This window comes from Rhamphochromis longiceps, linkage group LG8 (assembly GCF_057381845.1).
Source record: "Rhamphochromis longiceps isolate RC_006_pf linkage group LG8, R_longiceps_female_GT1.1, whole genome shotgun sequence".
NCBI classification, from domain to species: domain Eukaryota; kingdom Metazoa; phylum Chordata; class Actinopteri; order Cichliformes; family Cichlidae; genus Rhamphochromis; species Rhamphochromis longiceps.
This window is the reverse complement of record NC_140564.1, coordinates 13,626,435-13,640,813: the sequence shown is the minus strand read 5'-3', so window position 1 is coordinate 13,640,813 and position 14,379 is coordinate 13,626,435. Positions and strand designations below refer to the sequence as shown.

Below are 14,379 nucleotides of genomic sequence, written 5' to 3'. Positions count from 1 at the left end.
GGAAACAGTCACCTGAGAGCCAACAGAGCCCCCAACCGGATGTGACCGCTACCCCGGGTTGAGCCCCCCAAGGAAGATGCCTCCCGGGAACCCCCCGACGCCCTAAGCCTGTCCCTACCCCCTCACCAATCACAACAGTGAAGGCGGGACCAAACTATGACCCCCCACCCCCACTAGGTGATGGAGCTGATAAAAGGGGCCCAGAGCAATTGATCTAATGTGGTGGCAGAGGCTGTGTCAAGACTAATGTAATCTAATAGATAATTTCTATATTGGTTAGAATTAAGATTATTTTTATTTTTCCAGTTCATGAGGACTGTTTTCTTGGCTATGCATAGGGCAGTGAAGATCATATGGGCTATATTCTTTTCTGAAGTGACATTATCTAAGCTGCCCAGTAGACACACTAAGGGGGAAGTTGGGATGTTACATTTCAGACACTTTGATAAGTCTTCACATATCTCGCGCCAAAACTTTTGCACTGGTGGACAGAACCAAAGAGCGTGGATGTAATTGTCTGGTGTATTGCCTTGACAGTGTGAGCAGTTGTTGGAAGATGTAAAGCCCATCTTGAACATCCGATGACCTGTATAGTGCACTCTATGAAGTATTTTGTATTGTATTAATTGCAGACTGGGATTTTTAATTAATTTAAAAGTTTTTAAGCAAATCTGAGACCAGAAGTTTTGGTCTAGGTTGACTGATAAATCTGCTTCCCACTTTGCAGTAGGAAGGGATATTGATTCATCTAATTTAGAAAGTGTTCTGTATATTTTAGATAATAATTTGGGGGATTTAAGAGTAAGAAAATGTGCCGCACTTAGTGGTGTTTGTAATTCAACTTGACTGAGGTTAAATTTCTTTTTTACTATGGATTTAATTTGTTGATATTCTAAAAACCTTGTCTTGTTGATCCCATATTGTTCAACTAGTCTGTCAAATGGAATAAATTCTGTTCCCTCTAATATATGTTCTAAGTATTTAATTCCTTTACAACTCCATTCTGGGAAATTAATCATATTATTGTTTTGTAATATGTCAGGGTTATTCCAGATAGGTGTACGTTTGCATGGGATTAATGAAGACTCCGTTATTTTTAGAAACTCCCACCATGCTGTTAGAGAAAAGCTGATGTTGATACTTTTAAAGCATTCATGTCTTTTGATGTTTGAGCTAATAAATGGTAGGTCTGAAATCTCTAGATCCTTGCATAGTGCCTGTTCAACATCTAGCCAGGGCTCAACTAAGAAGGTATGTTTTAACCATTCTGAGATGAACTGAAGCCTGTTGGCTAAGAAGTATTGGTGAAAATTAGGCAGATCTAATCCTCCTCTATCCTTGGTTCTTTGTAGCGTTTTTAAGCTAATACGCGGGGGTTTATCTTTCCAAAGGAATTTGGAAATATATGAATCCAGAGATCTGAACCAATCTTGTGATGGTTTGTTAGGGATCATCAAAAATAAGTAATTTATTTTTGGCAAGATCATCATTTTTATAGTGGCGACCCTTCCCATGAGTGATATGGGTAAAGATTTCCATCTAGTCAGATCGCCTTCTACTTTCTTTAGAAGTGGGATGTGGTTTAGTTTAGTTAAGTCTGAAAGCTTAGGAGAGACATTAATACCTAAATATTTAATATTTCCGGATTGCAGTGGGGCAGAGGAAGAATTATGGAAGGAGCAGTTAATGGGGAGAACTGTAGATTTTGGCCAATTAATTGAATAATCTGAAACTCTTGAAAACCAGTTTATTAGAGTAATTACCTCAGAGAGGTTGGTTTGTGTGTTTTGCAGAAAAAGCAACACATCATCCGCATAGAGACTGATTTTATGTTCTATGTTCTTACATTTTATGCCCTTAATTGTTGTAGCCTGTCTAAATGCTGCTGCTAGAGGTTCGATAAAAATTGCAAAAAGTGAAGGGGAGAGTGGGCATCCCTGTCTGGTGCCCCTCAGGAGACAGAAGCTGGAGGATGTCTGGTCATTTGTTCTGATACGAGCCGTTGGGGAATTGTATAATATTCTTATCCAGTTTATGAAAGAGTTTCCAAAACCAAATTTGTGTAAAGTTGCGAATAAAAATTTCCAATTAACTCTGTCAAATGCTTTTTCTGCATCTAGAGATAATATTATGGTTTCGATGTTTTTATCGTATGAGTAGTCTATTAAATTAAGTAATCTACGAGTGTTTGTTGAGGAGTGCCGACCTTTTATGAAACCAGTTTGGTCAGGATGAATTAAGAGGGGGGTCATTTTCTCTAATCTCTTTGAGAGAGCTTTGCAGATTATTTTAAGGTCTACATTTAAAAGAGAAATTGGACGATAGCTTGAGGGAAATAAAGGGTCTTTGCCTGGTTTTAGCAGGAGACTAATGTTGGCAGAATTCATATTTGGTGGTAGTCTGCCCTTTTCCTCGATTTCCTGCAACATGCTGTGGAGTACTGGTGCCAAAATTGTCCAGAATTCTTTGTAGAATTCTGCAGGGAAGCCGTCTGGACCTGGAGCCTTATTATTGGGCATACTTATCAGGGCTTCCTGGAGTTCACTTGGCGTCAGTGGCGAATCCAGTTCCATTGCTTGACTGTCTAGTAATTTTGGAAGAGTTACGTTGTCAAGAAACAGATCAATTTCATTTTTAGATGGATTTATTTGTGGTGAGTATAAAGTTTCATAGAAATCCCTAAAAATGTTGTTTATTCTTCCAGGATCATATATTGTGTTCCCCGATAAATCTTTAGCAGCACATATAGTTATTTTTTCTTTATTTATTTTTAGCTGGTTAGCTAGAAATCGACCTGATTTGTTACTGTGTTCAAAATTCTGCAAGCGAAGTCTTTGTATAAGGAATTGTGTTTTTTTGTTAATAGTTTCATTTAATTCTAGTTTTGTTTTGCATATTTTGTTCAATGTTTCCTGATCTTGGTGGGACGCATAGGCTTCTTCTAGTGATTTGATGTTTTTTTCTAATTCCTGAATATTTTTGTTTTCTTCTTTCTTTTTGTGTGATGAGAAAGAAATTATTTTACCTCTCATCACAGCTTTCCCTGCTTCCCATAGAACAGAAGCAGATATTCCGGGAGTGTCATTAAAGTCTAAATATGAAGTCCATTCCTTTTTAAAGTATTTAATAAAGTCTTCATCTTTAAGTAGTGATATATTAAATCTCCAGTTTTTACTTGGCGTAGTATTATTCTTGTGCATTAGTGTTAAAGATACAGGAGCATGATCGCTGACAGCTATAGGATGAATCTCAGTGTCTGAAATGTCACACAGCAGTGAGCTGCTGACCAAAAAATAATCCAGACGAGAGTAAGAGTGATGAACATGCGAGAAAAAAGTATATTCCTTACTGGTGGGGTGAAGAGAGCGCCATGCATCGCAAAGACCAAAGTCGTTCATATACTGTTTGATTATATTTGTGGACTGCCAATTACGCTGAGTTCCTGTTGTGTTGAGCCTATCCATTTCTTCATTTAGTCCAAGGTTGAGGTCACCGCCAAGAATGAGTGTGCAATCAAGGTGTTCAGAGAGTGCACTAAAAAAACCGTGGAAGAATGAGGGTTCATCAACATTTGGACCATATATACTAACAATACATAGTTTTTTGTTCAATATTGATAGTTTAATAATTAGAAATCTACCCTCTGGATCTATAACTGTATCGAGTACTGTAAAATTAACATTTTTATGTATTAAAATTGCTACTCCCCGTTGTCTAGAATTATAACCGGCTGCAAACACGTTAGGAAACTCAGGTGTTTTAAGTTCATTTAAACCTGTGACAGGTTTGTGAGTTTCTTGTAATAAAACAACATCTGCCTGTAGTTTTTTAAGCTGGTTAAATATTTTTAACCTCTTTCCTCTGGTGCCAGCTCCATTTACATTCCATGTGACAAACCTCAGCATGCCCTTAATTGTGCGTGTATGTCTAATGATGTATGCTGGGTGTTTCGTTTAGACAGGTGGAGAGAATATGGAAACATCCCTTGTTTGTAAATAGAAAGAGAAAAAGAAGTGTGGTGAGAGACTCCATAAGTCTGACTATGTGTGTGAATATTCACTAATATGAACAAGCGTGGCTTGCTTATGTGTCCTGCAAGTCTGTGCGTGCTGTGAGGCTGTTGTGAATGTGCTGCCGTTGAGCTGATGTGTTTGCGTGATCGTGTTGTGAAAATATGGAGAAATAGAGGGTGTTGTTTGTAGGTGAGTGGGGGAGTAGGTGATCACAGCAGTGAAAGACAAGAGAAAGAAAGAAACCACATGAACTGTGAGCAACAACAACAAAAAAGAAACGAAACGGAAACATTCCAATTAAAGCAATGACGGAGGGTGACGGTGTTATACCTGCTATGACATCATATCGATATTACTAGCTTAAACTCATGTTAAAGGAGAGAGTGTGAATGAATAAGAAAAGAGTGTAGCGGGTTCTTATCTGGAATGCAGTTAATATAACCACGGTGTGGTGCCGAGGTCGCGGTAAAGCTGTCCGTCCACGTAGAGCCGGTCCACGGCGATGACAGCACGGGAGCCTTTCTGGATGAAGCTACGTCGAACTGGGAACAGGACCTTGCGTCGTTCCAGGATCTCTTTGGGGAACTGGTCGTTCACGCTGAAGTCCGTTCCTTTCAGCTCTCTGCCGCGACTCTTCACCTGTTCCTTCTGTTTGAATTGACTGAATTTGGCCACAATAGGCCGTGGTCTCCCGGTCCGCGACCGCGCGCCCCCCAAGCGATGTACTCTATCGAAGTCGATGTTCTTTACGGTGTCCTCCGGCAGCTTCAGGTGGATTTTAATGAAGTTTTTGGATTTTTTGCCTTCTGTTGTGTGCTACATGTGAGAACAGGCAACTTTAGACAATGTCTCGACCTGATTCTCCAAACATTGTGCATAGTTCTTGTGTAGAAATGGCTTCTGTTTGCCATGATTTCCAGATATGCTTCCACAGGTTTGATTCATTTCGATCTAAACCTAATGAATCGGTTTAGAGAAGGGAAGTAACATTATTGTGTTACAAATCGATGGTAAATGTGTAAAGAGTCAGATGTGAGACTGTAGTTCCTGGTGTGGCCATGGCTCTGAAACCAAGTCCATCCCCATGCCCAACTTAACAGTAGAAATGAACATGTGTACAGCCTGGCACAATTTTTTTTGTCTTTAAAGCAGTGGCATAGGGTGAGTTTATAGAAAGGCAAGCAGGAACTCATTTGAAACTTCTCAGCTTGCCTGTTTTATGAAAGTAGAGATGTATACCGCTCCATTATCCAGACTTTCCTCACTAACATGCCTAAGAGGTTATTAAAAAACGTTTTCAGACTACGCTCTAATAGCTCTACATCACACATTGCCAAGGTGGTTATTAAAAGAAAATGTGTATGTTAGGATGACGGAGGGCTTGTTTACTTGTTAATGAAAGCTTTATTTCCACACAACACAGCTCGTAAATAATCTCAGTGAAAACAGAGCTTGTCTCTGCAGCTTGTCTTGAATGATAAACATTATAAGTTTAGTCAAGCCTGCTTCCAGAGGCAATAGCCAACGATGGCAAGAAGATGGGAAACTTGTCTCGCAGGCAGTGAGAGAAGCTCATGAGACACATGGCTGTTTGAGATGCAAGGAGAGAGATTACTTCATGTTTGTTTTAATTGATGTCTGTATTTAGATTACACTGGGCAAGCAGTGCTGTTTGCCTTGCTTGCCATAACAGAACAACACTGCTCTAAGAACTGATGCTCTCTTTCACAACAACTCGAGTTGGTGGATTTTTTTTAACTTACCCGCTGGGTTTTGTGAAGGTTTAACTTTAGGGCCGGGGTCACTTTGACACACAATAGTGCCAAGACAGGCAACTGTAGCCAGCAGTGTGTCTCTGTACTGGACTTCTCTACAGTCCACATTTGTAGTATTGGTGCCATTTAATGAAATGATCTGTCAAATAATAAGCCTGCTGTGTGGTAGCACATCCAAGATGTCTTAAATAAAGATTATTGTTTTGTTATTTAGCATGAACTACTACCTCTGCTTCTACAGAGCAGCACCTCAGTTCTACTTACCCTGTTAATTCCTATTGGTTTAAGGGGTTTACTTATTTCTACACAGGACTACATAGAACCTTGTGAAAATTGTCTTTTACACATGACTTTAGAGGCATTATGTTAACTGTTGTCTGTATTTTTGCTTACAGAGATTTGCAATTTGGAACATTTTAGAACCCAAAAAACCTAGAGGGCAAAAAACATAGCGTTGGTGGCAAATGTTTGTTAGATTTTTCCCAACCTATTGGAGATTTAGATTTGAGGGGTTTCAGCTAATCTTTTTTTTAAAAAAAAAACCTTTGGAGCATTTGAGAGTAACTTCAGTAAACTGTGCTGAGGAGAACAGCACATTGATTTAAATGGTAAAATAACTGGTGCTGGTAATTGGCCATCATTTTAGGTTCAGATGACGTCTCGTCTGATTTAAATAACCGAGACATTGATTATTAATAACACAGACTTTTTCTGATTTGCAGCTTTTTATGATGAAAAGGACGATATGTTTTTCTCGCAACATGAAAAATACTAGGTTATCAATAAATTAACAAGCAAGGGCTCATAGTTTGCCAGATATCTTCACTTTCCAGAGTGTCTAGCTATTTAGCAGAGTTTTAGAAGGCTAATGATGCAGCAACAGGAGCTTCAAATTCATTTTCAGGTCACAAACTTAAAAGCAGTTAGAGTTTTCAAGAAGTTTAAGTGCTTTTTAATGCAAAGGGATTCACACTTCTTCAGTTTCTCTCACTCTCCCTCCCTCAATAACTTCCACACACACATTCACACGCACCAATCATCTTCCTGCTGTTTGCACCAGCCTGCAATTGTGAGTGCTCGAGACCATGAAACATTGTTTCTGTGCATTGAGCGTGTTTGTGCATCTCTGAGTGTGCGTTGGCATGATACAAATGATACATAAAAGGAGTCTTATGTGCCGTGGGGAAAGAGATAAAGGAGAGAGTGCACTGCATGGCGTCTCTCATCTCCAAGATAACACAGGAGCATCTTTGTGTGTCCGTGAACAACAAAACTGCAGTGGCAAGAATAAGAAGACATAAGTGCTGGGAATAAAGCGAGTAAGGAGGGTGGGTACAATGTCTAATAACGGTACGATCCAACGTGAAAGTCCGTGTGCATCATCACTGAGTGTAGTAGAGGCAGTGTGAACAAACACAACCTTCTCCCACATCCACTTACTTTATAACCCTCGCTCTGTGCGACTGGCTGAGTCAGGCGTACACGTGCCTTTTGTGAGAATAATAAACATGACAAAAACACGGGAGTACAGATTCGTACTAAGATCATTAAGTAGTTTGCCTCTAATTGACCCCAGGGAAGAGTTGAGAGGGCAGGAAAACATTTTGGATGACACAAGCACTCAGAGTCACTCTTCTGACAGCTGGGGTAACAGGGAAAAAAGAGATGTGGGAGGAGAAGAGGTGAAATTTGTGTTTGGAGTGATTTGTTACTGGGTCACCCTACTTCTGCAGTCGACTTTGATAAATAGGTCATCGCTTTTTGCTTCAAGCTTTCTATCTGCAATGACTCATATTTGTTAGAGACCAAATATTTGCCTCCTGTCTCCAGTTAACATCACGGATGGTTCATGTACATCTCAAAGTATGTGACTTTAAAGGCTTGTGACTTCTTGACGTTTCTAACCTATAAAGTCAGAGTGAAGCAGGATTCAGAGCTTCTGTAGTGTGACATATTTCCAGATGAAATGTAACGTGGGCGCATGGATTTAAACACAGGTCTGACGACAAAAGCTAACACATACTGGTTACGCTGCCAGAACCACATTTAAAAATATTTATATATTAAAATATGCTTGCTGAAAGTTATTGGTTTGCTTGCTACCCAAGAGCTTAATGGCCAAGTGCACTTTTACCACAATCAGAATCAGCTTGATTGGCAAAGTATGTGGACACACGTATGGAATTGGGCTCCGGACATCTTTGCAATGGTGCAAAGAAGTTGGAATAAATGATGGAGTCAGTAAACGATGGATAAGATATTTTAGAGACAATGGACAGATGGCAACAGCCAGGATAACAAACTTAAGGCTTTTTATGTGGGAATCCAAAATTCAATGACTGACATCAGGGTGGTAATATGTGACTCTTACATCAGTGGTCCCCAACCCGGCCACAGACCGGTACCGGTCCATGAGTCGTTTGGTAACGGGCCACGAGATTTGAGACTCGGGTGTTAAATTCATGGTTTTTATCGGTTTTTAGCGTTATTTTTTTTAATCGTTTTTATCGTTAAATCGGTTACCCTGGGTCTTTTCCCGTGTGTTATGAATAAATCTTCTTCTTTTTTGGTACTGGTGGTGGTTTTATTTTGTTGTATTTATCCGTAACACCTCAAAGGCCGGTCCATGAAAATATTGTCGGACATAAACCTGTCTATGGGGGAAAAAGGCTGGGGACCGCTGTTTTAGATAGAATCTGTGGCTTGTGTACTACAGCAACAGGCTGTAAAGAAGAAGGAGCACAAAATCACAGATCTGCAGAACATCTCGTTATGGTGCTCAGTGGAACCAAGTGGATACTTCAAACTTTTTTAACAGCGTCCTATAGGCCAGGTCCAACAGCAGCAACAATCCCAAAGGTATTTTCTGCCTGGTATAGGTTACACAGCAAAAGAGTGCTGTGTAACCTATATTTAGATTAGTTTTCATGTTACCTAATAAGCTATAGTTTAGGATCTATCTGCACTCTCGCATAAAAGGATAAAGTCCACAATCTTTTTTAAGTGAATGTCAGCACAAGAGAAAATGGCAGCAGTCCTCTCAACAACCCTGCAATTAGTTCAAATGTGTTCAATTACTCTGTGTGTAATGAGTTTTACTTTTTTCCAAAGCCACCTCTGCTTTCTTGTCTACAGTGGAAAAACCAATAATGTTCATCTGTTTCCTACCCCAGCAATCTATGCAGTGCTCCACTTTGTCCTGTGGCTCAATAACGGAACAGTTTGGATGGTGAATACATGTACATACATTGTCTGTCAGTTTAGATTCAGTACAAATAGCCTGAAAAGTAAAAAAATAAAAAAAATAAAAAAATAAATCCTTGAAACAGATGCAGATGAAGAGCTCAGAAACGAGCGAAGAGCAAATGAATATCTGGGACAGAGGGAGGTGATTCATGGTGCACTGACCCTTAAATGTCATGCTGTGAGTTGCTTAAAACCATTTCATAACCAAATATATATATACATACATATATATACACACACACACACACACACACACACACACACACACACACACATATATATATATAGTAGATGGTAGACAAGGCAGTCTTAAGGCAAACACTTATTTTTCCTTCTAAGTTGATAGTTATGTTTGGATGTTTGTTTTCTGGTTATTGATCAGTAACAGCCACTGGACATTTTCTCCCTGTGGGAAAAAATGACTACTATGTACATAAATATGAAACACACTCCTCACTCACACCTTGCCAGAGGTGGAATGGGGCACTGTCTTACAGAAGTTTCACACCTTGGCCCAGGCGATAGTAACCACCTGCACTTTTTGTCACAACTTGGCTAATGTGAAGACTCAAATGATTAATAGTAGGTCAATGACTTTCAGGATCGCCTGCAAGGGGGCAGTTGCCACTTGAGGATAAATGCCTACTTAAGACTCTCCATCAGTTGTTTTACAACTGACAAAGACTCTTGAATGGAGACTAGAAATGTTTTCATGAACGTAAAGAAGTCCAGTTGCCTTCTTTTCAAGCACATGAGACAACAAAGAACCCCACACCTGGACAGTATGGGCCCCTGAAATGCCCTCTGACTGTCTAATTGAAGTAAAATAAAGAGCAACAAAATCTGAACACAAGAGGTCTGAACACCTTGGAGATCCACATTATATTTCTAAAAGTATTCATTCATCTGCCTTCACACTTATATGAACTCGACTGACATCCCATTATTAATCAATAGGATTTAATATTATGTTGGTTCACCCTTTGCAGCTTTAACAGCTTCAACTCTTTCAAGGTGGCTTTCCACAAAGGTTAGTGATGTTTAGGAGTGTGTGTGGGAGTTTGGGGCCATTCTTCCACAAGCACATTTGTAAAGTGAGACACTGATGTTGGAAGAGAAGGCCTGGTTTACAGTCTCCACTCTTATTCACCTGCCTTTATAGACCGTGCTTTGTAGACCGGTAGTCATGTTGGAACCGTTCCCCCAGCAACCAGCAAACCCAGACTCATCTATTGGACTTCTAGACAGAGAAGCGTGATTTAGTAGTGATGAAATTTCACCAGTGGACTGGCACAAGTTTCATCCTATCGCTTTACCATGATCCATTCTTTCACAAATATTTTCACATACAGTCTGCATGGTGCTTGAGTTTATCCACCTTTGACCATGGAAGTGACTGGAGCACCTGAATTCAATGACTGGGATAGTTGAGTGACTACTTTTATCAATACAGATGTTTTTTGTACAAAATCAACGGAATAATGAACAACTTTTTGTCTATCTTCCCCTTTCTTTAAATCTAAATTAATTTGCATTTTCACTTTTACCCTGTTTCTGTCCACACTGTCCAATTCTTATACTTCCATTAACTCACTGAAAATATAAAAACCCAACATCCATTGAGCTGCACTCAGACAAACTTGACTAGCAAACCGGACACAAAGTTGATATATTGATACAGCATTATGTAAAATAATTTTAGGTGGACTATTCTCTTTGTTTTCGGTCCTGCATCATAGAAGTGGGTGTTGGGTTGATGGTCGGGCCATGCTAATGGGCATTTCGAGTTCCTGAGGGGGTAAAGAGTGGGCCTAGAACTTGTTAAAACATAACCATTCTTTTTTGTTCCCTACATGTTAAAACTAAAATGTGAGATGTGGGTGTGCTGGATTTGGAGTTGTTTCAAAAAGCTGTACTGAGTCATTACTTTTAGCAATGTAATTTGCAGATGACACAACTCTGCTGGGGCTCATCTCTGGGGGGGGGGATGAGTCTTCCTACAGGGATGAAGTAGAGCGACTGACAGCATGGTGCACAGACTACCTGATCAGACCAATGAGCTCACTGTGGATTTCAGGAACATGGCAGAGCAGGCAAAGAAGACCCAGCAGAGACTCTATTTCCTGAGTGTCATCAGGAAAAATAACATCTCTCAAAAACTGTGGGTGTCCTTCTACCAATACTCTATTGAGAGCTGCTTCTGTGTGTGGTTTTCAGCTCCACAGCAGCACAGAGAAAAACACTCCAGTGAATCATTAAGACTGCCCAGGAAACCATCGACTGTCCTCTACCCTCTCTTGAAGAACTGTACAGGTCCCACTGCCGTAGGAAAGCCAAGAACATTAAAAAATGTACTTGGCTGAACAGGAGTCATAACAGGAGCATTAAAGCAAGTAGCCATCAGGGCATTAGACACCACCTTGCACCATGTGTAAAAGACGTGCAATATTGGCACACATGGTGTTCCCATGCAATTGTGTTACCGCCTCCGTAAGGAAGGCACCTAATCTCCCTATATTTCATGTATTTATAATGACAATAAAGATATAGAATGTAACAGCATTCAATGACAAATATATTTTGTTCTTAAGTATATTCTCAAACAATAGGGGGGTTAACCTGTAAATTCTGTTTATGATGAATGTTCTCTGCTTGACTTTGACTCTTCACATGATTATATTATCATCTGTGCTTTTCTTTAGTAATCTTACTTGCAGTTACTGTTTGTATAAAACTAATAGTTTTCTTACTGCTGTCTTCCTTGTTTTCCTGTCAGTTTATCTTCATCGTCTCCTGTGTTTTACTTGGCTGCATCGTTATCCTAACTGGCTTCACCTGTGCTTCATTCCTCAGCTGTGTCTAATGCCCTTGTCCTTTGTCAGAGCATCTATTTCCCTCTTGGTGTTTTCCTATTTTGGATTCTTTTTTTTTCTTTGCTTGTGGACCTTTGGACTCTGTGGATTTTTTTATCAGCTGTAATAAAACGCTTCTAGTTCATCTACCTGTCTCAGAATCCTGCATTTTGCACTTACGCCCTAATCCAACAAAGTTTATAAAAACCTCCCTGGTTACTTTCACTTTCAAAATACTAAATGTCAACGGTGAAAATGCTCAACTCAAGGCTTCATAGCAGACGTTCAGAAAGAGAGAGAGAAAAGTCACACTGCAACAATCGTCCTCTTAGATTTAGTTCCAGCCAGCATATTTGTTGCCCTTTTCAAGTGCATATGATCAATGACTGGATTAAAGTGTCTGCCACATACTGCATGTGGCATCATGTCATTAGCGGGGTGTGAAATTCCACACAGTGAGAAATGCGAGATAGAAGCTGCAGGGTCTCTCATACGAGACGCCCTCTCCCACCCTTCCACACCATCAGATGCAGAGTACACACCATCACATCGCTAATCAATGTACGTGCACCATCAGTTACTGGTATGCACAAACCGAAACAATCCAAGCACACAAGAGGTGGTTTGCTCTGAGTAAAACATGGTTAAAATAGGTGTTTAAATTCCACGTTGCTGTATCTGCTGATGGAAATGTAGGAAAAAGGCACATGCTGCCTTCAGGGTTCAGGCCTGCTTCATGTTATGAATATAACATGAAGTTCAAAGCAACTGGGTTGTTGAGCAAGAGGTTTCCAGGTTCAAACCAATGACTGTAGAAAACTACTACTTTTCTGCAGTCATTGGTTCAAACCAGCTGGCTTGTTGGGGCTTTTCTGTGTAGTCTCCATGTTTTCCTTGAACATGCCTGTGATATCTCCTCACACAGTCCAAACGTGCTTTTTGGGTTAACTGGTGATTCTAAATTATTCATGGGATTTAGTGTGAATTGTTGTCTGTCTCTCTGTGATAGGCCTGCAATAGATTGACAAGCGGTCCAGAGTATACGCTGCCTCTCACCCTATGACACTAGAGACAGACTTCAGAGAGAATGAAACTAGTTATCAATTCAATAAGTTAACGCAGGATATTTCCTGTACATTCACATGACACGTGAGACTTTGCTATTAGAAAAATCTGAAGTGATTAAACACAAAATAGAGATGAAAAACAACACAGCTGCTGCAAGCAAATCAGTGGCATGAGTGTGTGTGAGAGGAAAAACATTGTACAGGAGTCTAGCATTAAAATACTCACTCATAAGTTACCATGGCAATATGCTCCGTAACAAGTGAACTATCTTCATAGTACAGGAAACTCAGGCTTAACCCTGAAATTACCAGGGTAAGATGAAATCTTGCTTCATAGTACAGGGACAGTACTGTTAGTTGGTGAGCCTATAGTCTTGCAGTCTTTGACAGCAGTAAACTAATCTTTTACTGCATTACCTTTTACATGTGCACGTGTGTTTACATGTGTTTTTGTATGTGCACAATCTTTCTTTGCACTTACCACTCCTGCTGCGCAGCATCCTGGCTGAGACGCCGTTGACTCTCCCTGCACTGGGCGGACTGGCCGTGGCATTTTCCACCGAGCTCACCTCATTCCCCTGCTGTTTCAGCAGGTCTGTCAGCGTCCTGGAGACCAACACACACACACACACACACACACACACACACACACACACACACACACACACACACACACACACACACACACACACACACACACACAGGTTAAAAACGGTGCTCAACTTATTTTATTTGATAAACCAAGTTAGAGTACAATAGATATTAAATGTATGTGACTTCTTTTTGTGATTATTTTATTAATGAAATGCTTATTTTTCTTTTAAATTTGACTCCTCATCCAGTCAATTACCCTGATGAAATCATAACAGAATTCTCAATAAAATATATTGATTACAAAAATTGGGGACTTGTGTTTCATTATGATTTTTTTTTTTTGTTTGTTTTTTCCACAGGAAACAAAGACAAGCAATACTGTAAGAAAATTTAAGTACTGCGTAAGTAATTTAAAGGAAAGTTTAAGTAATTGTGGGTCATGCATAAATAAATGTGTGTATTGCACAACTTCATGTATTTTACCGAAAAGAATAATGATATTGTAAGTGGTGCCTAAATTATGGAAATTATACAGCAAAGGAGACACAAATTATACTATGAGTAATTGTAAGCATTGTGTAATTTCATGGTAATATTTAATGTGCGAAGTGAGTGGAAAAATATTTTGAAATATAATATAATAATGTTTTTCTGCTAAATGACCATGCAATGGTACACCACCTTAAAATTACATATGCAGTATTTATAGGTAAATATAATTTCATGGTAATTTAATTTAAAATACACTGAAATTCCATTTAATTACAGAGGAATTACACACTTGGTTGTGGGCTGTATTATGACCAACAAACAATTTGAACCAAGCCACAAA

The 14,379-nt window shown here is 39.6% G+C and overlaps 1 protein-coding gene across 1 annotated transcript in view; it reads right to left on the bottom strand.

Annotated features, from left to right (window-relative positions):
• The window catches only part of shisa8b (shisa family member 8b), a 48,458-nt gene that overhangs the window by 18,166 nt on the left and 15,913 nt on the right, over positions 1 to 14,379 (bottom strand). Inside the window, exon 2 of the mRNA XM_085415852.1 lies at positions 13,435 to 13,559. Within this exon, the coding sequence (XP_085271978.1) occupies positions 13,435 to 13,559 (125 nt within the window). The remainder of the gene's footprint in view (positions 1 to 13,434; positions 13,560 to 14,379) is intronic.